Below are 22,874 nucleotides of genomic sequence, written 5' to 3' on the forward strand. Positions count from 1 at the left end.
GCCCGATCCCGCTCCCGCTGATTTTTGCACCCACAATCGAAAATTTTCCACTGCAACATGAGTGGTTCCATGGGAATTGAGTGGCAGGCCAAGTAAAACCAAATATCAGATGTCTGCAGCCAGACAACCTGTCTGTCCTCCAGTCGCAAACAGAGATGGTTTCTTTTGGCTTTCTTTGAATCTGAAGCATTTATTTTTATTGAAACACTATCAGTTAAGTATACATATGGTAGGTAGGTCTAAGCACAGTTTTCATAAAAACTCCAAATAAAACCTCATCACAATGAACTAAATTTAAATGATCACATACGAAAAATAATGAAATCGAAAATCACAACTCCCATACGCTGTTTGGAATACGCATCTTCTAAGAACCTGCGGGAGTCTCAAAGGAACTAACTATTGTAATAATAATAATAATAACTCAATTTAGTATACAACTTATGTCCACCCCATTTAACTATATAGAAACGATCGAAAGGTAATAAAGGCAGATGATAAATGAACTATAAAACCAAGGCAATCGTGAATCCTGGCTAAGCTTATTTGAAGTTATATGTACGTAGATATCATTTCATTTTTGGTAAGCACATCTAGAGGATTTGAAGCCAAGCAAACAAATTGAAAAGCGCTATCTGCTTATATTGCATGTTGCATATCCGTATAAATATGGTTATAGTAAGGAACCAGTTCACTTCTCGGGAATGGGTCGCAGAGTGGTCAAGTCCACCTTGCTGCTCGGCGGCACCAGTGCCGTTTCCAGCTCGGGGATCTCCAGGTCGGGGATTGGGTCGCGCCAGTAGTTGAAGTTGGAGAACTCGGCGGAGGCTTCGTCGTGTTTCACTGGCGGGAACAGTTGGTCAACAATGTACGTCATGCTGCAGTATCTGGAAGACAACAAATCGGATTTGATTGGAGCACATTAAGCAAAAGTGGCTAAAGCCTATGGCTAGGCTATGATCTTTTGAAGTCACGAGCAGCCCGAGGGTATGCAACGGAAGTACTTGTACTTTAGGAACCAGGAAAGGCGCCTCGGGATATGCTGACTTTTTTTTAAGTACAGTGAAACAAACTATAGACAGCCTGTGCTTAGGGTAACTAAAATAAGAGTTTTCGGCTTAGATAAGATCGTTTACAATACTCTAACTTTTTCTAACTACACAAACTACCGGATCTAGCTCAGAACTCATGCCACATCAGCGATAAAGGTCGCAAATAAAAGATCACCATCACAGCGAATATATAGGTATATTTTGTTGTCACATAGTTGTCATCCTTAAAACTAGACATAAAAAGCTGCTGCGAGCAGAATACTTTCGAAACTTAACTGGCCGGCGAACTTGGAGCTTCCGGACCTGGCACATCAGGCACAGACATATAGGTACGATATTATATATAGGACACTCCTAACTCTTTTAGAAAACTTATCACAATTTGCTAGCTGCACAACCTTCGGCTGGGAATAGGTTTGGAGCTCTATAGGAATAATTTGCGGCCTGGGGCCAGGATGAGCTCGTTTTTGGTGGAGACGCGACGGACTCTCATTATGAGATCCACAACGGCGGCCTGCTCGTCGCCGGACTGCGTGTCATCATCGTTGGCAAAATCATCGTTGTAGAGGGCCTCGTCATCGTCCTCATCCCCGCTGCTCTCCTCACTTGTAGCCAGCTCCACGTCCACGTCGTAGTCGTCGCTGAACTGCAACTCAACCTCCGACTCGTCGTCGTCGAAGACGTCCGTCCGGTAATCGAAGCCCTCCTGGTTGGTTAGCAGGGGAAAGTACTCGTCGACTTCTAGCGACTGATTGATGTAGCCACTGTGTAAATTTGACAACCAAAATGCTTGAATTGGAGTTGGAGTTGGCTTTTCGATCGATCGATTGATTGATTGATTGACTGATTGGGGTGCGTTTTGGGGTAGTACAATGGATAAATACTACACAGATAGGGAGTACACTCAAACAGCTTGAAAACACCTAGCGTTACGTAATGAAGTTAATTCGACTTGGGCCAATTAGCGTTTGTTTGGTTTGGTTTGGTTTGTTTTGCGAATTAGTCAACGTTATCGGATGTGGCATGAGTTCAGTAATGAGCAACACCGGAACCATTTACATGTGCGGATACAGCTATGTAACTCTAGACTGGGGCTTCTACTTACGAGGACTGGAATGTTTGGGTCAGTTCGTGCTTCAGCTCGCCCTTCGTGTTGATCGTGAAGATGCGCATGATGGGAATGCCCACGGCTCGGTAGGCCCACACGTCCTGGAGAGGATTAATAATATAAGAATATAAGAAATGTTCTAAGGTCACTTTGTTAGCAACACGTTAAAGGAGAGAAATATTTATGACCCTTATTTTGCCTTTTTTCAATGGATATACTGTTTTTCAATGTATGACATTATAATACAAGTTTCGTATCGGTAAGCAAAGGTTTTCGTAAACAAATTAAAGAAATCAGCTTATCTCCAATATGCCTTTGTTGAAGGGACATATGGGAAAAAGAAAGGAAATTGAATTTAGTACTTAGAACCTCGCGAAAAAAGAGCAATGCAAATATATTTTCGTATCTTGACAGGTAGTTAAATTTTGTTTCTCTCCCAACAATGCTTATTTTTCGTTCAACTCTCCCCATTTATTAGTTTTATAGGGCTAGTACTCATGATATTGCAGGACTTACATTGATGCGATTGCCGTAGCCGGCGTAGAAGGGCTCCTTGTCGGGGAAGAGATCCCGGATGTCGGACAGACAGGCGATCTTGAACTGCTCCGGCTTCTTCTCGATCACCTCTCGGTGGAAGGCGGAGATGAGGGACGTGGGATTTAGCAGGAGGGGTCCGTCCGGAAGCATCACGTTGCCCTGCCGGATCGACCGGAGGTACTCGCGTGTCACCCTACTCTGGCCGATGGCACGGGCTGACAGGTAGAGCAGCTTGTAGCCGTTCTGCTCGATCTTCGAGAAGAGCTGCGCGACCCCGAGTTGCGCCCAATCCTTGCCCACCATCGGCAGGATGTGGCCCAGCACGTCCGACTTGGTGATGGTGCCATCAATGTCCGAGATGACCACCTTGTCGTTGTGCTTCCAGCGGAACAAGTAGCACTTGCAGCGCGTCGTTCCCTGGTACGCGGTCGTCACGCTGAACTCGATCTCGTTCATGCCCTCCTTGAGGTTTAGTTTTTTCTGGAGAAAACAGAGGATGAATATTTTGTCGATCAATTAATGTTTAGAAATAAGAGGTTCGATAAAAATAATTATAATGTTGAGATAATAATTAATAATAATAATTATACTGTGGAGTAACTTAAAGGGTTTTAGGACTTACGATGGACGCCGAGCTGAGTCGCAGGGACTTCTTGTAGCGCTCCTTGGGCTCGTCGCTCTTGTTGGAGGCCATGGTCAGCTCCTCCAGATTGTCCACCAGCGCCGAGGTGTTCTCTGCATTCACCATTGAGTCGCTCTTGCTCAGCGTGGGATCACTGATGTCCGGGGAATTGGGCCTTGATGTTTGCGTGCCCACCGCGGCCTGATCGCCATCTGAAGTGGACATTAACCAGATAGAGATTGGCTTCGAACGTGTTAGTTCTCCTCTCAATTTACCTTTCTCATCCTTGCCCATGGGCAGGTCCCGACCGGGTTCCACTTGGTTGGGCGCAGCGTACTGTGATCGCCGCCAGCTCCACCAATAGCGCTTGGTCTGTCCCGCATTGTCAGCCTGGGCGGCAGCCTCCTGCTTCTCATCGGCAGACAGGATCTTGCCCTCCACAGTCTGCGACATCAGCTGCTCGATGGCATCCTGATGGCGGGGGAGGGAATTCGGGATACAATAGATTTAGATGGGAATGCAAACGGGGCGTGGCTCTACACAAAAGGCTTGGCTCTGGGGCCAACTTACATGGGTTAGTGGCTTCTGGAAGGTGATCATTGTCATGACAATGGGACATGCAGCCATCCAGGTGTAGTATTTGCCATTCAGCCGTACGACTAGATTAGGCGATGAGAAAATGCTCGGGTTTTTGCACACCTGTGCGCAGGTGCGAATGAGGGCGTGGCATGGGAAGAGACTGGTTAACAAGGCGGGATGCAGTGCGTGGGGGCGCAGTGAAGTGCATGGGACTCGAACACACACACAGAACAAAGCGCTGGGCCGTTCGGGGCGTACTTACGTCTGGATAGTTGACCAGGTGGCGGTCGAACTCCTCGTCCGACGGCGGGGTTCCCTGCTCCGACATCCCGCACATCGACATGGACACAAAGTCCAAGTACCTAAGCCAATGACGATGTTGTAAATGAGGCACTAAAGTTTAATCTCGTAGGAAACCCACCTGTTGTCCCGCTGCTGTTTGGTCTCGTCAAAGTCCGAGTCGAGACTCTTCTGACCCTCCTCCAGCGAGCTGGGCGAATGGGGCAGACTGGTGCCGTTGCCACTCTCGCCGTCCTCTTCGGGCAGCAAGGTCTCCTTGGACTTGGGCGTGGGGAAGTAGAGAGCGGCCATTTCGGGATCCATGCTGCCGGCGTCCAGATCGGACAGGTAGATGTCCCCCACCTCGCCGACGCCCTTCTCCTTGCGCAGCCGATTGGCCCGCTTCATGAAGCTGAACATGTTGCTCAGCATCGACTGGTGCTCGCTCTGCTGCACTTGGGCGGCGCTCATGGCCTCCGTTTTGGCCTGCTCCGGCGTGGGCAGCTCGCCCCACTTCCACGAGGCGGCCGGCTCGGGATCCCGCACATGGCGCTTGTCCCGCATCGTCGTCTCCAGCTCGCTGTCGCTCTGGATGGGCGTGGATGGACGCCCGCCGGCGGCCCGAGCCGATCCACCTGCTCCGCCGCCCACTGGAGTGGCGATCTCCGTGTCGCTGAAGAAGTGGATCTCCAAGTCCAGGCGCGCGTTGCTCGTCGGCGTGTGGGGCACCTCGCTCAGTGGGCTATCCTCGCCCGTTCGGGCGGTGACCAGGGGAGCCGACGGCTGCTCGTCATTCGACGAAGAGTGGTTGTTGTTGTTGTTGTTGACGGTGGCGGTGGCACTGGACACGGGGGCGTCACCCTCATCGATGTTGGTCACCCCCAAGGAAGCAGTCTCCGCCGAGGGCAAGTCCCCACCGGCGGCACTGCCGACCGAACTGCTCGATGAGGTCTTCCGCTGGACATTCTTCTTCATCTGGGACTTCTTGCGACGCTTCTTGGTCTTGTTCTTGGACACCTCCTTGGTGGCTTCGCCGGTGGTCAGCGGAGTGAGTGTGACATCCCGCTTGGGCTGCTTCTCCTCTTTGTCCTTCTCCTTCTCCTTCTCATTCTCATCCTCCAACTTCTGCGCCTCCTTCTCCGTCTCCGTCTCGTTGGACGTTTTGCTCTGGCTCTCCATTTCCGACTCCGTCGACTTCTTCTCGCCCTGGAAGAGCTCCACGTGCTCGGCCCACTCCTGGCGAATCTTCTGGGTGGTGAACTCCTTGAGCTTCTGGTTCAGATTGCGACGCTCCAGCGTGTTGTCCGTGTATCTGTTTGTGGCATAGTGATATCGTTATAGAGGCTCTAGACTCGATTGCAATGAGTGCGGAAAGGCATTGTGTACCTGCGCTGCGTGTAGTCCGAGTCCTGGTTCTCGAACTTGCCGCCCTCGACGGCGGCTTCCTTGGGCTCCTCCTTGGAGAAGTCAATGGAGTTGCGTCGCGGAATAGGCAATGGCAGGAGCAGATCCTCGCTAGCGTTTCTAAATGATTTCGCAAGTGACAGGATGAGTACGGCTTTTTGAAACAACAAGGTTGTGCAACTTACTTGTCGATCGCCACTCCACTGATGTCCTCCATGGTATCGTTGGCCTTGTCCCGCGACTGCAGGAAGCTGTTGGGAATGGGCGAGGTGGCCAGGTTGGCCGGCAGGTCCTCGTCCTCATCCTCCAGGTACTCCTCCACGAAGAAGGCCTCGCCGGAGTCGCCCAGCTTCATCTGTATGTCCACGGGGGCGCCATTGATCTCAATGTCCACCTGAATAAAAAGCAAATGTTACTTGGTTGATGTTACCCACGAACGCTTATTAAAATTTAATTTCTCTTGAAGAGAAATTCCATTTCCTTCCGGAATTGCTACCCGAACTGCTGTTTTATTTCTGCATTATTTAGTATTATATATTATATACCTCGGAACAAATGAATATCTACTTGTTAAATCGCAACGTTATGAGTTGGTGTCAGCGACATTGGATTGTATATAAATATAATATGTCATAATGTGTTTATTCATTTCGATTGCATATTTGTATATAAGAATGATAAGTACTCTACGCAGTTTCTTGTTTTACAAGATCGGTGCATCCTTAGATATAATGTTTTATGAAAAAGACTAAAAGAAAAGTTATCTACTTAGTTTTAAAATTGGTTTCTTGTACAAATATACATACAAAAAGAGGTATTCAAATAAACATTTCACCACACTTTTCTACTTTGATATTTCTTTATATATTCAAATTGTAAATTCTGGGTGTTATTGAAAATTCTGGGTGTTATTGAAAATTCTGGGTACTATTTTTAGAGACTAGCGACTCCACTTACCACCTTCTCGCGACTCCTGAGCACTCCGAGCTTGCCGAAGCGGACGTGGAAGGGTGAGCACTGGAACTCGCCATCCGGCTGCTCCACCACGATCACATCGATGGCTCCCGTGAGGGTGGCCGCATTAATCTCGTTGTAGAAGTCACGGAAATTGCTGAAGACGCGCGCCAAGCTGTTCATCTTTGGTTTGCCTGCGTTGGTTTTCCGGGAAAAGGAAAATGGGATTCCTTACTGCTGGGGACTCTGTCTCCTTGGACTCCCCGAAATCTGCTTGTCTAATCGCAAAGCCCCGACTTTGTGTGGTTGCGTTCGCCGTGTGTGGTTATACGGCAGCCATGTTTATTGGCAGGCGTTCAAATGCGCCGCTTATTGACGAAGGAATCGGTTCTACAACGTTCTCGACGATACTTTGGACCCGCCTCTGAGATACGGCAACTGCAAATGGCAAAGGGGAAACGGTCGTGAGTAATTTGTATAGGCCATATACCATTTATCCGACATTTATTTCTTGGCTTGGCAACGGCCAGCTGAAAAGTTTGTGGAAAATAGACGAATTGCATCAGCTGGCGGCATCCTGTGCTTGGAAGCCCCAATAATGCAGCTGAATTTTATTTTTAACCTTTTCGTCTTTCTCTCTTTCTCTCTTTGGGTGCTCAAAGTCAAGGTGAGTGGGTAATGACAAGAGACAAAGCCACGGAGCAATGTGTTGCTGACCACCGGCAACATCCCCATCCCCGCAGCAACACCAACGTCACTCCGGCTGAATGTGTAAGTTTTCGATGAGATGTTGCCAAACGGCGGACGTGACGTTGAAAATACAAGCGCAAGATGAAAATTATAAACAAAGCAGAAATCTATAATATATTCTACACTTGGTGTCGCAGCTATAGCAATTAACTAAGGAAAAAAATTGAACTGTATAAGGTAAAAAAATTATAGCGTACCAAAAAAATAAAAAAAATTGTATTGTTCAAAGCAACAAACTCAATATATCAATTAAGTATCTTTGGAAATGTCTAATTCTAAGTTTTACCCAATCATAAACACTTTTGTTGACTTGCAAACTATTTTTCACAAATAATGACAAAAAGAATTATATCATTGTTCTAGCCAATGTTGAAAGTAATTGTGCAAAAATCAATTGTAACTCATTTATTTCCCCTGCGAGCGGTTAAGTTTATTTACGACAAGTTCAAGGCAAAGATTAAACTTGAAAAGGCAGGGTAAATAAAATTATACGGACCATCGGCACGGCTAAAGGTACATTCGACTCCTTATCTGGGATAAAACTATTTACGAGTGTCACCAATGAATTGGGGCGATAAACCCAGTCGAATGCCGCTTATCAGCGACGGTTACCGATGCCAGTGGCGTGTTTTACTGTTCGCGAGTGATAAAACACTGAGTAAATATCCCCACCAAAGACAAACACATTCGCATGCAGCCAGTATGAATTAATCATGGCCACCGAAAGACATCACGCGATATTGAGTGGAACGCGGGCTTTACAGCTTGGAATACAGACGAACAGGTTCGTTAATAACTAGCCTAGAGTTCAATGTCCAACATTGCACAATAATTAAGCGAATTCTACAAGCAATAACTGCTAGATTTTTGGCGTTTGGAAGCCGTGCCAACGGTCGTCGATATCGGCACTTCACAATCTAGAGAGATTATTAAACTTGCCCTGGCTGGGAATTCAAAAGAATTTGCCAGATAGGCCTTAAGTGATCCGAATAAACCAATAAAATGTAGATTTCTATTTTTGTCGAAATCTTAGATTTCAGAAGCAACTATTTAAAAGATACTGTTTCGTCTTCGAATTTATCTTACAAACATTTATTATTTGATTATTTTGATTGAAATCAACTCAACAACGTTTATTTTATTAATATTCATAAAATAATAAAAATTGTTTGTATATTTATAGTAAATGTAGTAAAAATTTTTTTTTATCAAGAACTTTCTTATCTCGTTTGAGTGTGGAGAATTTTTAATGTCTATGAAATGTTTGTTATTTTTGAAGGGGGTGGGTTTAAATAAAAAGTTTTTTTGGTAGTAGAAAGTGGGTGGGAGCAAAAACTATTGCTGATGTTAAGACAGCACCGAACTCCCCAACTATTGTACACTTTTTTGTACGTATTGGAAATGGGGTGGACCTTATCGAGAGTCCTACAACTGCACGCAGCTTAGCACTCGCACAGCCGACAATCACGCCATCTGTCACGCGTTGTTTCCCGCTTCACTTTCACCTGCGAATCTGCGGAGCCAACGTGGAGCGAAAAGCGGGTAGCAAAACAACATTCGATGAAACACATGGAAATCAGCCGATGGTAACTAGAGTAACAACAGTTAGTAACAAAGAAAGCCAGAATGGGGCCAACTTTGGGAGATATACATACATACACATGTACATGTGTTTATCCAGACAAAGACACAAAGGGAACTCGGGTTTCCACACAAACAAAAACTCCGTGACTCGAAAGATAAGACTGCACATACAATAAGGGTTTCAAACAGAAGTTTGAATTAAAGATCCAGTTGAATATTACATTTAGATCACTCATCTAACCAGCTTAAATTGAACCTTGATTTTTGTCTGTGCACAAAAAGGTATCACGCCAACTTTGTTCCCGCACCAATTCGAAAATTTAATCTAAGCAGATTGACTCAATTTCGCGACGAGTTTAGTTATAAAATGCATTTTAATGGGTCTGGGTCTGCGGCTGTTTGCTGGTTTGTGTTGAGTCACGATCAAAGTCCAGGGAACCGGGGAATGCGAGTGAAATGAAAAAAAAAGCGGCGAACAAACAAACAAACACGGGAACAAAGTCTAACCAAAGTTCTTGCCAAGAATACGTCTGCAGGCGTACGTTCTCGACCGATCTCTAGTATAACGGAAATTTTCAATAAAATTCGTTGGATTTCGGTATATAAGATTCACTACCTCTGGCACAAAATTTGCAGCACAGCTGTATAAATTGATGCCCTTGAAAACACTAGCGAAACTATGGCGAATCACTCTGCTTCCCGTGTATTTTCACAATGTTTTTAAACAGTTCTTGTCTGTTTCTTAGGTCTTTCTGATTCTTCACTGTTCGGATTCTTCCGTTCACTTGTTGCTCGGTTCGGGGTCTCTGCGAAGACTGACTGTTGGAGCGGTGGGACTAATCGAATAAGGCAGGTGCCCGAGTGTGAGTGAGTGAGCGAGTCGGAGAGCGTAGACAGAAAGAGAGAGAGAGAGAAGGAGAGAGCGAAAGCTTTGCAACAAACCTGTAAAACCGGAAAGTCATGTAACTTTTGTTGCCATGGCATATCTATGTGCAAACAGCTATGGTCAATACAACAGCATCGAATAAAAGAAACAAATTTTTGTTAATCATTTTAAATTTTTTAGGAAAAAGTGTAAGTATTATCTATGATCAATAGTCTATAAGGTCAATTACTTGTGAATATTTGTTGAATAACTCTATTAAAGAATTCTCATAGTGTAGAGACTATTCATTTGATCACAGCTGTTAATCTGCTTCGCACACCATTCACTTTTCTCTGCCTCTCTTTTAGCGAATCTTAATAACTGTGCTTATCAGCTGCTCGCGCGCCAAACAGCAGCTGTTTATGCGCCATCGAAAGCTTTATACTTGTAATTAACAATATAATGGTATTTGTATGATCTGATCCGAGTCTGGAGCGCCAGAAACAGCGTCATACTGTGATGGTGTGATCTAAAGAAATACGTCATGGAAATGCTTTCTAGCCAACTAGATGGTTCTTTCGGTACAGGAAGCATCTTTAAGAATGAGTCCCCAAATGAGCCATGGTAAAAATATGCTCGACTGCTAGTATATAAGCTAATGGTGGGAAAACAATAAAACGCTAAAAGAAAAACAGCCAAACAATTCGTCACACTTGGGTCTGTGGAATATTTTCCGAATGCCAAACGAAATGCTGATGGGTGCCAACAAAAGATAACGACGCCTACGACAAACTAGTAGTTCGTATTTGTGAATCAACCGTAAGACCTAAGCAAATAAACAAACTTACCAAATCAAATAATAACAATAGTAACCAAAATAAAAACAAATAATAGAGAGCCACGTTTAAATAATTTAAATGTATTTGCGTTTAATGATAAAACTAAAGAAGTATAATTATACGTATGTACATCGAACAAATTGTACCAAAAGTATATAGTATGGATGCCTCGTCACTTCCTCCTGTCCAACTGAACGTATATATATATAATAAATAGGTTACTGTGAAGAATACAAATAACTAAATAATTGGCAAAGGCAGACGACATATGTTTGCATATGGGGTTGTAGCATGATATATGGTAAATATAACTAGGCTCTAAAACAAAACATATTCAGATAGTAGATAATAGCAATTACTAAGAACAACTCCTCGTTTCAATGGATTTATTGGACCCCAATATAAGCAGGCAAAGTGAAATGCGACCGGAACTCTGGCATGGGACCTCGGTTACTTGGGACTGGTCGTGGACTTGCGCCGGGCATCCGTTATGGCACCCCAGAGTTCGATGATGAAGTCGTCGGTGAAACCGAACGACTCCAGGTCCGAGTTGTCAATGGCCTCGGCGAAGTCCATCGAGTTGGACTTGTGGTCGCCCAAATCCCAGATTTGCGACGCCAGCTCCGTGTCGTTGATGCCCATGAAGGACTCCAGCAGGTTGTTGATGGCCTCGATCCCGGCCACTGTAGCCTCATCGAACTGCGGCTCGATCTGGGCATTGCCGTTGGCCTTGAACCGCAGCGTCTCCTTGCCGCTCCCGTAGTTCCGTCCGCCGGCAGATCCGCTCCCCGACGCCCGCGACTGGCTGCGCGGCCCGATGCCCTGGAAGCCGCTCCGCACCGGCTCCACTAAGCGCAGGGTGAAGGTCTCGCCGGTGGCGATGTCCTTGAGCATTCGCGCCACCTCGTAGTGCCGCTTGCCCACCATGTTCTGGCCATTCAGCTTCTCGATGTGATCGCCCACGCAGATGTGCTCGATGCGATCGATGATGGAGTCCTCCTTGATCCGCTTGATGAACGCGTAGCCCGCTCCGTTGTCGGTGATCGTGAGTCCCAGGGCGTCCTGCGACTTCACAATCTCGATCTCCTTGGGTCGACCCTTGCGGTGGGCAAAGATGAAGTCGTCCAGGCCGATCTGACCGCCGAGCAGGCGCGTCATGTCCACCTTGTGCGAGTTGAGGGTGCAGAAGAGGATGTCCTTCTCGGATATGTCGAAGCACTCGGCGATCTTCTGGTACAGCTCTCGCACGCTGGAGAAGTCGTGAATCAAGCCGGTGGGACTGCCGTGGGCCAGTTGGCAGTGGAATACCAGAGGTGGCTTCGATTTCTCCTGAATGCTGTTGTTGTTGTTGTTGTTATTGCTGATGTGGCTACCCTGCGAGGATCCCGAGTTCATGGAGGACCGACTGCCGAACTGGTTGCCGCTGTCCGCAGTGTTTCCCTGTTTGGGCGATTTTCGCGTGAAGAGCGGCATGTTGGGAGAGAGACCTTAATTAATCCTTGGATGGGAGACTGTCCTCTAGTTGTGGGACATGTAGTGCTGGATTCTTCCTTTGCCCAGTTACCTTGCTCTTGATCCTGATCTGTGTGCGTAGAAGAAATGGGGATGCTCTTGCGATTAGGCGATTACACTCGTTGTTAGGCGTTGCGTTTAGTAAGTTTTTGTGGCAGTTGATGTAACTTAGACTTAGTCATAGCTGGGTGAGTTAGTGGCGATTAGTTTTGGGATGTGTCTGAGTGTTTGTGTTTGTGTGTGTGTGTGAGCACCGAGTTAACACTGGAAAGTACAACCCACAACCAGGCTACAGTTTTATCTAATCGGTTTGTCGGTACAAATCGGTCGTAAATTGCAAACGGGAAGTGGAAATACCAAGGCCAGTTCTACAGAACGATGAATCAGAAATCGGTCTAAGCAGATGAGGATTGAAGTGCGATCTCGCGTTCCTTGATTACACCTTATCACCGTTCTTTGTTTTTAACACTAGTACCGCACTAATCGGATATTTTTGCCATTTGAGGTTAGGCACGTGTCGAAGCTCTAGTACTTTGTAAACAGTTCTTAACTTGGGTCTTATAAAACATAGGCACTCTAACTAATTACTTTTTGGTCAACTTGGTAATCAATTCATGAATTATTACCCCTTTAAAGCAGCATAACGGCGACGAGCTGCGGAAAAACACATTGAATTCCAACGAAATTTTGTCACACTGAACTGGCTGCTTCCCACTACTTTTTCCCCTACTTTCTGCTGCTGGCGATAAGATTCACTGAATGCCCGATAAGACAACTCCGGAAGATAAGAGCCTCGGCAAACGATACGGGTGGAACCGAGGGTTTATCGCACAGTTTCAACGTCCGCCCGGAGCAGTCCGTCAATATGAACTGAAACATCGGTCGAAAGTGGCCACTTGATGGCAGTTATTTCTCCTCCCTATCCCTCTGCACATGTCTGCACTTCCGTTGGGGAAAAAGTGCAGTTCATGAACCTCCCCATCTTCGCTAATTGTACGTACATGGGGAAAATGTCGCTGGCAGAGTGCTTGAATTCGTACCTATCGTAGATCTGATGCACTGCATCTACACACTAAAATTTTGATTAACTATTTTTTAACAAATAGGCTCCGAGACAACAAAAATCACACGCCCGCCTAGATTCTATAGCTGACATATTACCTTACAAATCCAGTTTTTTTTATTTGATTTGATTTATTTAAAGAAAGTAGTCATCATGTATTTCCCATCTTATAAAATTTATTTTCCAAACAACAACAACATAAAATATAATGCATTAAATTTAGATCTTAAGCTCGAGATCCATCACCTCCAAAAGGCTTTTTACTGAGTGCACGAGAGATAACTGGTTTTCGAAGCTTTAATGAAAAGCATGTTACACACATCCCAATTGAGAAAACAAAATGAGACGAGCCCCTTCATTCATACATACATAAGTATCTCCGTTCCCATATACACGTGCATGTGCCAGCGGCTTCTACAATGTAATATATTCAGAGTGTCATAACAAGCAAAACAACAGCTAGTGGATAGATAGTGCCCATAGTCCCATCAAGGTCGAAATAGTTGAGAGCGCGTGAACTGCTCGCGCCTTAACAGCCAAAGAATACTCGTTCATATGCTGATACAGATATATATGTACGTGCGGCCATACATATATGTAGATTGACATACATCGGCAGATACTATATGGCACCGGCTAGCGAACTACGCAGTTGAGGTGGAGCATATCACTTCATATGCCCCCAAAGGCGGAAGCCGGCTGAGAGGGCAGGCCCCCTTCGAAAAATGCTAAAAACCGGTGCGAGCGATGATCTTGCCAGCCGAAAAAAACGTCTGCCTTAGCTACAACTGGCTGGCCGAAAGAAATATGTGTATAAACCAGCCCGAAAGTTATTGTGTGCCACCAGGGTCATTAGCTGGAGGGCAGTGCTGACATTTCAGCTATTTCTTCGTTCAATCAACTCGCGTTTTTCAAACATGCAGATTATTGAGGCAAAAACTAAGATTGCGAGGAGTGACAATCGTATGCATTAAAACAATAACTATTAGCCACATTTTTTCCCCCTTATACAATTTTAAAAACAAAGAAACGGCAATTAAAGTTCAGCTGTTATATGTAAAACGTCTTTCTTAGGTTTTTTTTTTTTAATGCCTAGAAATAGTTACGTTAAACGAGTTTTAAAAGCTCTAAGTACTCATTATTTCTGTTGAAATGTGACAACACTCTTTTTAAGTGGTTCTAGGTTAATTTGTTTTGTCATCATCTAGAACAATAAATTTCTTATAGAACAGTCAAATTTATAAACTAACATTTGTACATTTCTGTGTTGGAAAAAACTAAAGATTACAGAATTCCAAAACTTATTAAATAGAGGTAAGGAACCGATATAGAGCTTTTATATAACAAAGTATGAACTAGGACAAAACTGAACTGCTTTGGTTAACAAATTCTCTATAGAGCAAAAATAAATCTGCGATATTAGCTGCCCACGCTGTTTTCCCGATCTTTAATTGCCGCTTGGATAAGACGTAAACAAATTCGCTTCCGCGTAGCCGGCTGATGGTGTTTTTCTGAGTTGCCCACATCTTGTTTACTTGCCTGCGATTGGTCGCAATTGGTGGGCTCGACGTTCAGTAGAATATTGTGGGATGGATATGTAAAAGAGCTTTAATTTGCCGTAAACAACAACAGGCCGCAACGACAATTGCACATGGCTTGTGTCAAATTACAGAAAAAAGTGCACTTAAAAATAACAACGACTATTGCTTGGTATAGCAAACTGTAAACAACAATACGTGCGATTGTTTACTCCAATGGATCGGGAATAGATATACAGGTGTTATACCAACTGAAAAAGCACTCCGACATGTGAGCGAAGAATTAGTAAGTTTTTGAAGTCGATGTGCTTTCAACTCTGTTGATAATCGCTGTGTCTAATTAATGACTTGTTTTTCATTACAGAAAAACAAAGTCATATGGACATTTAAAACGTGCCCAAATACACACGCACCCCATTTCACGATTGACACGCTCGTGGGGAATTGGATAGCGACACTACATTGGGTGGCCAAGTTTTTTATACCCTCACCAGGGGTAATTTTATGCTCGCGTAGATATACAGCACATCAAATCTTTTTTCATTTTGTCGAATAAACGAAAGTGATGTTGTTCTAAATTACTTTTTTTTTTTTGCACTTGGGACTTGATTGTTTAATACACACATTATATCTTCTTGTGGACCTATATATACGAACTCGATTATAAATTTCTAGATTAAACCCTACATATTAGAAGATTGCCATTGAATAGCATACCAAATAGTCAAGCACTTTGTGAGTTTGGTTTATCAGTTAAAGGTAGCCTGCTAAATTTTATAAATAATTTTAATAATTGCTTTTAAACAAAAAATTATTGTTATAATAAATGTAATGTTAACCACAATGTAACCAAAATGTAAACCACAAACCATACTGATAACAAAAAACCGATAAAAACCGCACAAGCTAAGGGTATTACATTTTCTGTTTAAGTTTATAATAAGCACTTTGTTTGTTACTTATTGCTCTATCAAACACCCATTTCATTGTTTCTTTACGTAATTTGTAAACAAAAATATATCTAGTACGTACTTAACATATTTCATCAGAAATCGAGGAATAAGGTTTTCGGTGGCCCTCAACTTAAGCTGAACTTTGATTAAAATACATTAATTCATTGCTTTAGTAGGCAATTGTACATTACACATCGTTTGCTTTAATTGTGCTTTGTATACATGAGCTCGGATTTTATCCCCAAAAGTTTAGTTTTCAATTGCTAGGAAACCTTGGGGACCCAAAGGTTGAGTATAGTTTTTTCAAATGCTTATAGTATCAACAAAACCACAAATAGTCAATGCCAAAAACAAAAGGTGCAAAGAGATCTCTTTAAAAACAAGATCGATAGAATTAAGAGAATCTTCTCTTTGAAAAGAGAGTTTAAAAGCTTTTTTAAAGCTCAACAAAAGTTTAGAAAACATGTTTTACTCTCCCAAAGAGCAAAAAGTGGAGATCAAGTATCTTGTATTTCGTTGACTAGGTCAATTTTTTCGACTGAATGCGAAAATCGCCGGTAACGCTGCCGAAAGGGGAGAATCCGCCTGCCTGATCTTTGCTAACGGTGAAACTTAATTCGAAAAGTCAACATTTTGTGGGCAAAGGCACGGAGACAAGCAGAAAATTGAGCTGCCATAAATAATGGAAACGAAGAAAACGCTACACAGTAAAATATAACGATATCAGCTTTGCAAATCATTTCCTAATATCAAACCAAAAATATTTTATCAAAATTTTAAATTTTATTATTGGACAAAGAATTTGATTTTTATTGAAAAGCAAGTAACAGGTAGAAGAAAGCACTTGCGAAGATAGGAGCTGTTTGGATTGTTTTCGTTTTTTGTTTAGTTTTAACATTTAAAATCTTCGTGGCATCCCCTATATTTCGTAACACGCTTATTTGTTTTTAGTTTTTAAAACATTAGATTAAGCATTTTGGTTTCTGTGTAGCGATGCTAATGCATAAATAAATAATGAAACCGGGCGGTTAGCTTCCAGTTACCGATGTGCAAATACAAGTATCAATTTGCAGTTGAAAAGTACTTGGTAAAAACAAATATCAATTTGAGAGCGCGGAGTACGTACATATGTATTTATTTCTGCTGATGATTCAGATGGTTTGTGGGCGATGTTAAAACCTTAAATGTCATTTCGCCCATCCCGGTTACACATATTATTTATGCACTGTTTTCTGTGGCATTTTCTGATCACGTTTTTTTGTGGTTCCTGTATTTTTCACTGCATTATTCATAATTTGCTGACATTTTCCATTTTCTATGGTCGCCCGTTGGCTCGTTTTTATACCCGCAAGGGTCCCAACATAAAGTCGTTGCTCTATGTTTGGGCGATCCAGAGCAATGAACCCGAAGTACGTGGAAATGCAGCCCTGGCTAAAAAATATATCGAAAGGCCCTTTATGGAGCATATTATACGATACACTAATGTGGAGCACTCAAAACACCGGGGCACCGACATTAGGGTCTAGTTAGCATAATGCACACACACCGGAGGGGCGGCAAACCGAAATAACAATGAACACATGCAGAGCCATATACGAGTACACATGGCGAAAGGAAAACTCTGGGGCAGTTTTCAAACATTTAACCGTTTCACCTCGCTGAACCGCGAGCACGAAACAGCAAATTAAGCAAACGAATTAAAGCCGAAAACCCGTGGCAAAGTTTGTTTTGGGCCAAGCTTAGCCAGCCCGACAAAATAAACCCAAATATGAATCTTTTAATCTTTTTGGTAACATTTCTCTGAAAATGGTAATCTGATGCAAATGAAATCGGAACCGAAGTTCGGGAAAACGAAAACGGGAAGTGCCAAAGCAGTTGTTGAAAGCTATTAGTAAAGGTTATTAATAACTAATTTTTTTACGGTGTTTTAGGTAAACCTGAGTGCTAGTAAGAAAAAAACAAAACACTTATTGCTAGAAAGTGTTGATCAGGTTGTTTATTTCCTTTTAAGTTCTGATTACAATTTCCATTTTCCAGATGCAAATCTAGTGTAGTTAGTTTTCCTATGCCATATCTCTTGTTAAAAAACATGTAAATACATAGGAAATGGCAATAATTAAAGCAGAGAATAAGTACATCACGAAGATAGAAAACATGCAGATTCATTCACGCTAATTCCAAGTATATCATCCCATACTGATTGGAAAAACGTTAGTGCAATGATATTGCACATGTGCGCCTATAAGTGCGCATAAAAAGCGCAAAGTGCGGCCATAAAAAGCACAGTTAAACTGATTGGCGACTGTTGGCATGACGAAGCGTTGCGGATAAATGGGCTGGCAACCCTGGCTTCGAGATCTGCGGGTCCAACAATGGAGCCGATTCTTTGACGTTCCTCGTCCCGCTCTACCCCTTCCGCTCCAGCTTTTCATAAAGCGCCCGGCCGCATTCAAATGTCACGCAAGCAATTTACATAAATGGAGTTGCTTCCGCTTGGAGAGCTGAAAAGCGGAGAACGGAGAGCGTGGATTGGACAACAATGCATCGCATCCATGGAGAAAAGTATCCGAGTATCTGACAGCGAGTATCTGCGCTTCTGAGCGCTGCTCACGTACGAAAACAACTGTTAGCAAGTGGCGAATGGCTGAACAAAAGCCACCAGCCGATAGCCATGGAACGGAAGCAGACGAAAGGAATCGAATCGATCAAACAATTTCCGAGTTCGTCTGCCGAAACTACACCGAGAAAATATACAAATATACTGTAAATAAATCTCTGGATTAAGTCAATTGCAAACATTTTTAATATTGGAATTAATAAGTTTATTGAAATCATTTTGGATATGGTTTTTTTCTCTGAACAAACTTTAAGCCAAAGCATAGTCGCTGAGTTTCCCACTGACCAACTTCACGGTTAGTTAACACCTTAATTCGCCTACAAATTGCTCAAGTTTTGAATTTCTTTGGTCATGGTTGCGTCTTTTGTTTTCCCCTTTCTTTCGGGGCGCAATCTGAGAATTTTAAGAGGGAAAGATAAAAACTGAAAAATGGAAAACTCAATGCGTAGACGTAGGCACACGTGCTGCTCGCATTAACGCAGTACTTTTGTTTTGTAAGAGGGAAAACGGCAAAGAGCGGTAATAATTATCTCGACGTGCGTGATGGCTGCGAAAATGAAAAGGCGCTTTTATTATCGCCATTTCTGCGAAGCATTTTGTAATGATTATGGAAAAATCAATTTGGCCGTGAAATTTCAACGAAAATGAAAAGCATGGTATTTACATCCCCTGAAATCAAGCATAGTTTTGCGACGACGCAAAGAAGCCGGCACCCCGAAAAACCAGACGGATTTTAAGACCTAACCTCAACTTAAAAGCGAAAAACGAGGAAAAGCGACTTGGGGCAGGCAATGGCCATAAAGCATGGAAACGCGGCTTTCAACATTATGTGTTTTTATTTTCGGGGTGGGTTTCGGAGTATGAAATCATTTCCGCTTAGGCTTTTCCCTCTGACATAAGTGGGTGTGGTGCCGAAACACTTGTCGTGGTTAGAAACTAATGGCTGGATGCAGCAGCAACAGCTGCAAAAATCGATATAATCTTGGGTCAACAGCGATTTATCTTGCCGGTTGAAATTGTATTTCTTGATTTCACCGTTGAAGACACAGATAAGTAATAACGGTTTGGTTTTAATTGGTAACACTTTGATGATCATTTTCTAAATAATCTTTTGGTTTCTATTAATTTTACTTTGCATTTTGGCAGGGAAAACATCTTTTCTTCTTCTTTTGAAATTTAGATCAGGATTGTAAAATTATTTATTCAAGTTAATATTTTCTTTTGCCAGGCGGTAAATGTCTATTATATATCCTCTTTTCCTCCCCTTCGACACCCTAAAAATCAGGATGACTAAGAACGATTTCGCTTTCCTTGCTGCCGAGGCAAAAACAATACAAAAGAAAACGCGTGCCACCTTTCACTTTATTTGTTTGTGAGTTCAAAAATATGTGTGTTAGGCAAATGAATGGGGAACCGACTGAATTGAATGCCAAAGATGCTCCACCGCATAAAGTGGTAACAATAACCGACAGATAATGATATGTGTTGTATAGTAGACACCACGCACCAAAGAGAGATAGGGAGAAAGAGACGAAAGACCCGATCAGACGAATATAATATCGAAAGTTGCGAACAGTACGCACCTGCTTGAATTTGATTACGATGCTGATGATGCACTTGCATACAATATCAATTTGTGGTTAATGGATATAGCGCGATTTTAGGTTTGCCGATTTCCAGTTGACTTTGGATGGTGGGTCGTCCGAGGAAAGCACCGCTAATTAGCGAGGAAAGCGGACGTTTTTTTTCGTACCGGACCAGTTGTTGTCGTCGCCTCGCACACTCGAAACAATTTGTTCTTCTTTTTTTGCTCCAACACGTTATTGAATCTCTTTCACTGCCAGCTAACTGGTTTTTTCAGTGCTCCGCCACTGCTCGCCAAATACACACACATTAACCACTTTCCAGGGTTCTCTTGCTTTTTATCAGCTTTTTAATTTTTGTTTGTGATTTTAACGATTAGCGTCTGGGCGTCGAAATTGAATTTGGGCCAAGTCGTCGCCGCACAATTGGCTAACTAAACTAGTCGCGTTATTTGACTAACCCCCGGAAAATTATCGCTGCGCAGCGCTCAAAAATTTTCGGACCTCGCGCTGGAGAAATGGAAAAACAACAACTGCACCAGCTGAGCGCCAGTGTGACCACCCTATGCTTTGAAGGTGGTAAAACATCGATATTTTACGTCTAAGCTTATCGAATAATTTTAATGCAGGACACCGTAAAATTTAGTTAGCCCCCATTTGGCTGCTTTAAATTTTTGGAATGATTATGATGAGTATAAAAAGAGGTGTTCAAAATCTGTGATGAAATCGATTTACCTAAGTATACTTATATTAGGCTAAATATTAACTGCTTTTTGAAACTTCCAATAAACTTAAAGATAATTTTCGAAAAACTATTAACAGTTAAAAAAGTGCATATAAGTTAACCTTTCTAAAAAAGACATACACATGTACTTATTAAGTAATTAAAAGCCAAATACTAAACAAAGTATACACTGACCTTTATGAAAAAGACCTTGTTTCGAAGTAAATACCGGAAATATACATTAAAAAGCCACCCACGTTTTTATTTAAAAATAGACATATTTATTGGTAGTATTATCATTAATTTCAACCGCTGGGCAATTTGTTACGCTGCTCTGTAAGAGTGGCGACTTAACGTATCAGTAGACAAAAGTAACAGCAGATATAACGGAAGAGAAACGTACAAATTGGAATCGAAATGTCCACAGAGAAGCTAGCATAGAGGGAAATAAATGGGTTTCGTCGCTTGGAGATGGAGAGCGCCTAATTGATTGGCTGCGCTCTCGACATCCCTGCTGCGTCATGGCGAATCAGGGTCTGCTCGTCGACCAAGTCATCGTCGTCCTGGTCGTTGTTCTCCAGCTGTTTCTGCCGCTTAAGCCGCAACTCAAACACCTCGCTTATTGCGTCGCGGAAGCAGATGAAGTTGTAGTCGATTACACCCTGCCGGTTAAAGTTTTCCTCGCGCAGGATGCAGACCAGAGCCAGGAACTTGTTCACCTCCCGCAGGTAGAGTATCGTGTTGTTGTTCAGCTTGATAAGACTAGAGCTACCGCTATCGAAGGCGGTTTCTTCGGAGCTGTGAAAAAAGAAGTTGGTTACTTCTATATGGGCACTTCAATTCACGTTCGCATGCCTGTATATGCTGGAAAGATCTATGACCACGTCAATCATGTCGCAGCACAGCTCATAGGTCTGCATGTCGACGGGCGAGGAATCCGTGGCGATATATATCTTGGAAACCACGTCGAAAAGAAAAGCCTTCTCTATGCCAGAGTTCTGCAAGGTTTAAAAGATGAGCTTTATACTTTAAAATAAACCCAACCCTACATACTGGTATAAAGATGTTTAAAAGGTTCTCCAGCGTGGGCAGTTGTGGAATCAGCTTCTGCACCACCTTGGAGAAGGCCTCGAAGATAGAGTGGTCGTAAATGGAGGTCAGGTGGAAACTCAGGTGAATCTGGTTTAATCCCGCCTCGCTAAGGTCGTCCGACGAACGCTGATGGATATCTCGCTGCGATTCCATTTTTGAGTCGTCGCTTATGCCATCAACCTGGGAAACGAGCAGGTGTCACTGGTTTATCACCTACGATAAGCACTTGATTCACGGATATTACCTTGTGTATAAACACCTCGAACTTAATCCGTTGGTTCACCTTGTAGGCCTGCAGCACTGTGTTCTTAAACTTGGTCAGTGCCTCGTTGTAATCATCCTTGGCGTCGATAACAAAGACAAGAGCGCCACAGCCACCAAAGATCATGTCCGAGTCAAAGGTCGGCTCGAAAAAGTCAATCTGGCCGGGAAAGTCCCAGATTTGGAACTGCACGAAGCTGGAGTTGTTGATGTCGTCCTTCACTATCTTGCTGGTGGACTCCAGGAAGAGCGTCTCGTTCGGGGACATCTTATGGAAGACTACTTTCTGAATGGAGCTTTTGCCCGATCTTCGCATTCCCATCAGCAAAATGCGCGGTTTTGTCTCGCTACTGCCCGTCGCATTCGGTTCGAGTTCCAAGCCATCCTGATTGTAGGCCCGGTAGCCAAAGTCCTTGGGGAACGTGTCCGCCGGATAGTCGTCGTCATCGTAGCTCTGAAAAGACGTGATTGGATGCAAATCAGGCGCTCGTGATGGGCGGGGGCCAGTGCGATATGGCTTCTTTGTCCGCTCACCATGCTTTTGCAGTCTTTCGCCTTCCACTGGAATCAACTTTTAGGGGTGGAGCCGGCCGTGTGTCAGCGGGAGTGTGCATGAAACGCACAGATAATGGATTTAGCGGTCTGAATCAGTTTATTTTTCCTATTTTCCCTGCTGGTTTCTTATCGGAATCTCAGTGTGTGGAGCACAGCTGTTTCTATCGATGACAATCAGCTGGGGCCGATAGTCAGAGGAATGCAATTTGGTCTCACTTAGTGAAGACAATTTCAAGAAAACCGTTAAAAACAAATTGTATAATTTTAAACAATTTATTGTTTAAAAAAGTGTGAGTGCCTAATATTCGACAATCACCGAAACTTACAAATGTAAATGCGATTCGTAGAATTGCAAAAAACCATTTTACTGTGATCTTTTGAGAAGATGAAATAATTTGCAATT

At 43.3% G+C, this 22,874-nt stretch overlaps 3 protein-coding genes and 1 long non-coding RNA gene across 13 annotated transcripts; 1 reads left to right on the forward strand and 3 right to left on the reverse strand.

Moving 5' to 3' along the window:
* Positions 1 to 159: 159 nt before the first annotated feature.
* Positions 160 to 19,949, reverse strand: LOC108101485 (phosphatidate phosphatase LPIN1). Of its 5 annotated transcripts, none has more exons than XM_043208113.1 (12): positions 19,840 to 19,949; positions 6,539 to 6,973; positions 5,767 to 5,975; positions 5,564 to 5,701; positions 4,320 to 5,489; positions 4,161 to 4,260; positions 3,890 to 4,018; positions 3,595 to 3,790; positions 3,320 to 3,531; positions 2,677 to 3,177; positions 2,158 to 2,261; positions 160 to 887 (listed from the first exon to the last, which is right to left on the reverse strand). In XM_043208113.1, exons 2-12 carry the CDS (start codon positions 6,716 to 6,718, stop codon positions 692 to 694), a joined length of 3,135 nt encoding a protein of 1,044 aa, XP_043064048.1. In that variant the 5' UTR covers positions 6,719 to 6,973; positions 19,840 to 19,949; the 3' UTR covers positions 160 to 691. The 5 variants fall into 5 exon arrangements, with proteins under 5 accessions (XP_043064048.1, XP_017061326.1, XP_017061322.1 ...); XM_017205833.1 differs by lacking the exon at positions 160 to 887 and adding an exon at positions 1,230 to 1,816; XM_017205834.1 differs by lacking the exons at positions 160 to 887; positions 19,840 to 19,949 and adding exons at positions 1,230 to 1,816; positions 9,486 to 9,694.
* Positions 6,885 to 7,526, forward strand: LOC108101496. Its single transcript, XR_001772091.2, has 2 exons — positions 6,885 to 6,999; positions 7,198 to 7,526. It is a non-coding gene; the product is annotated as an uncharacterized LOC108101496 (long non-coding RNA).
* On the reverse strand, positions 10,634 to 20,320 carry LOC108101490 (PDZ domain-containing protein GIPC3). Of its 6 annotated transcripts, none has more exons than XM_017205847.1 (2): positions 20,301 to 20,320; positions 10,634 to 12,155 (listed from the first exon to the last, which is right to left on the reverse strand). In XM_017205847.1, the coding sequence occupies exon 2, from the start codon at positions 12,044 to 12,046 to the stop codon at positions 11,024 to 11,026; it is 1,023 nt and encodes a 340-aa protein (XP_017061336.1). In that variant the 5' UTR covers positions 12,047 to 12,155; positions 20,301 to 20,320; the 3' UTR covers positions 10,634 to 11,023. The 6 variants fall into 6 exon arrangements, with proteins under 6 accessions (XP_017061336.1, XP_017061331.1, XP_017061332.1 ...); XM_017205842.1 differs by lacking the exon at positions 20,301 to 20,320 and adding an exon at positions 19,840 to 19,942; XM_017205843.1 differs by lacking the exon at positions 20,301 to 20,320 and adding an exon at positions 13,126 to 13,252.
* A 501-nt stretch (positions 20,321 to 20,821) lies between these two features.
* On the reverse strand, positions 20,822 to 22,647 carry LOC108101609 (ras-related GTP-binding protein C). Its single transcript, XM_017206023.2, has 5 exons — positions 22,451 to 22,647; positions 21,900 to 22,370; positions 21,617 to 21,835; positions 21,419 to 21,561; positions 20,822 to 21,361 (listed from the first exon to the last, which is right to left on the reverse strand). Exons 1-5 carry the CDS (start codon positions 22,451 to 22,453, stop codon positions 21,046 to 21,048), a joined length of 1,152 nt encoding a protein of 383 aa, XP_017061512.1. The 5' UTR covers positions 22,454 to 22,647; the 3' UTR covers positions 20,822 to 21,045.
* Between the last annotated feature and the right edge of the window lie 227 nt (positions 22,648 to 22,874).

The sequence above is a fragment of the Drosophila ficusphila genome, unplaced genomic scaffold, assembly GCF_018152265.1.
Source record: "Drosophila ficusphila isolate 14025-0441.05 unplaced genomic scaffold, ASM1815226v1 contig_414, whole genome shotgun sequence".
Classification (NCBI taxonomy): domain Eukaryota; kingdom Metazoa; phylum Arthropoda; class Insecta; order Diptera; family Drosophilidae; genus Drosophila; species Drosophila ficusphila.

Excerpts from the sequence above, each read along its gene's own strand:
- LOC108101485 (XM_017205833.1), bottom strand. The coding sequence starts at position 6,718 with ATGAACAGCTTGGCGCGCGTCTTCAGCAATTTCCGTGACTTCTACAAC. Across the intron at positions 5,490-5,563 it reads TCGGACTACACGCAGCGCAG|ATACACGGACAACACGCTGG; the intron begins GTACACAATGCC and ends TGCCACAAACAG. Across the intron at positions 1,817-2,157 it reads ACCCAAACATTCCAGTCCTC|TGGCTACATCAATCAGTCGC; the intron begins GTAAGTAGAAGC and ends AAATTTACACAG.
- LOC108101609 (XM_017206023.2), bottom strand. Across the intron at positions 21,562-21,616 it reads TTTTAAACATCTTTATACCA|AACTCTGGCATAGAGAAGGC; the intron begins GTATGTAGGGTT and ends TAAACCTTGCAG. Across the intron at positions 21,362-21,418 it reads GATCTTTCCAGCATATACAG|CTCCGAAGAAACCGCCTTCG; the intron begins GCATGCGAACGT and ends CTTTTTTCACAG.
- LOC108101490 (XM_017205847.1), bottom strand. The coding sequence starts at position 12,046 with ATGCCGCTCTTCACGCGAAAATCGCCCAAACAGGGAAACACTGCGGAC.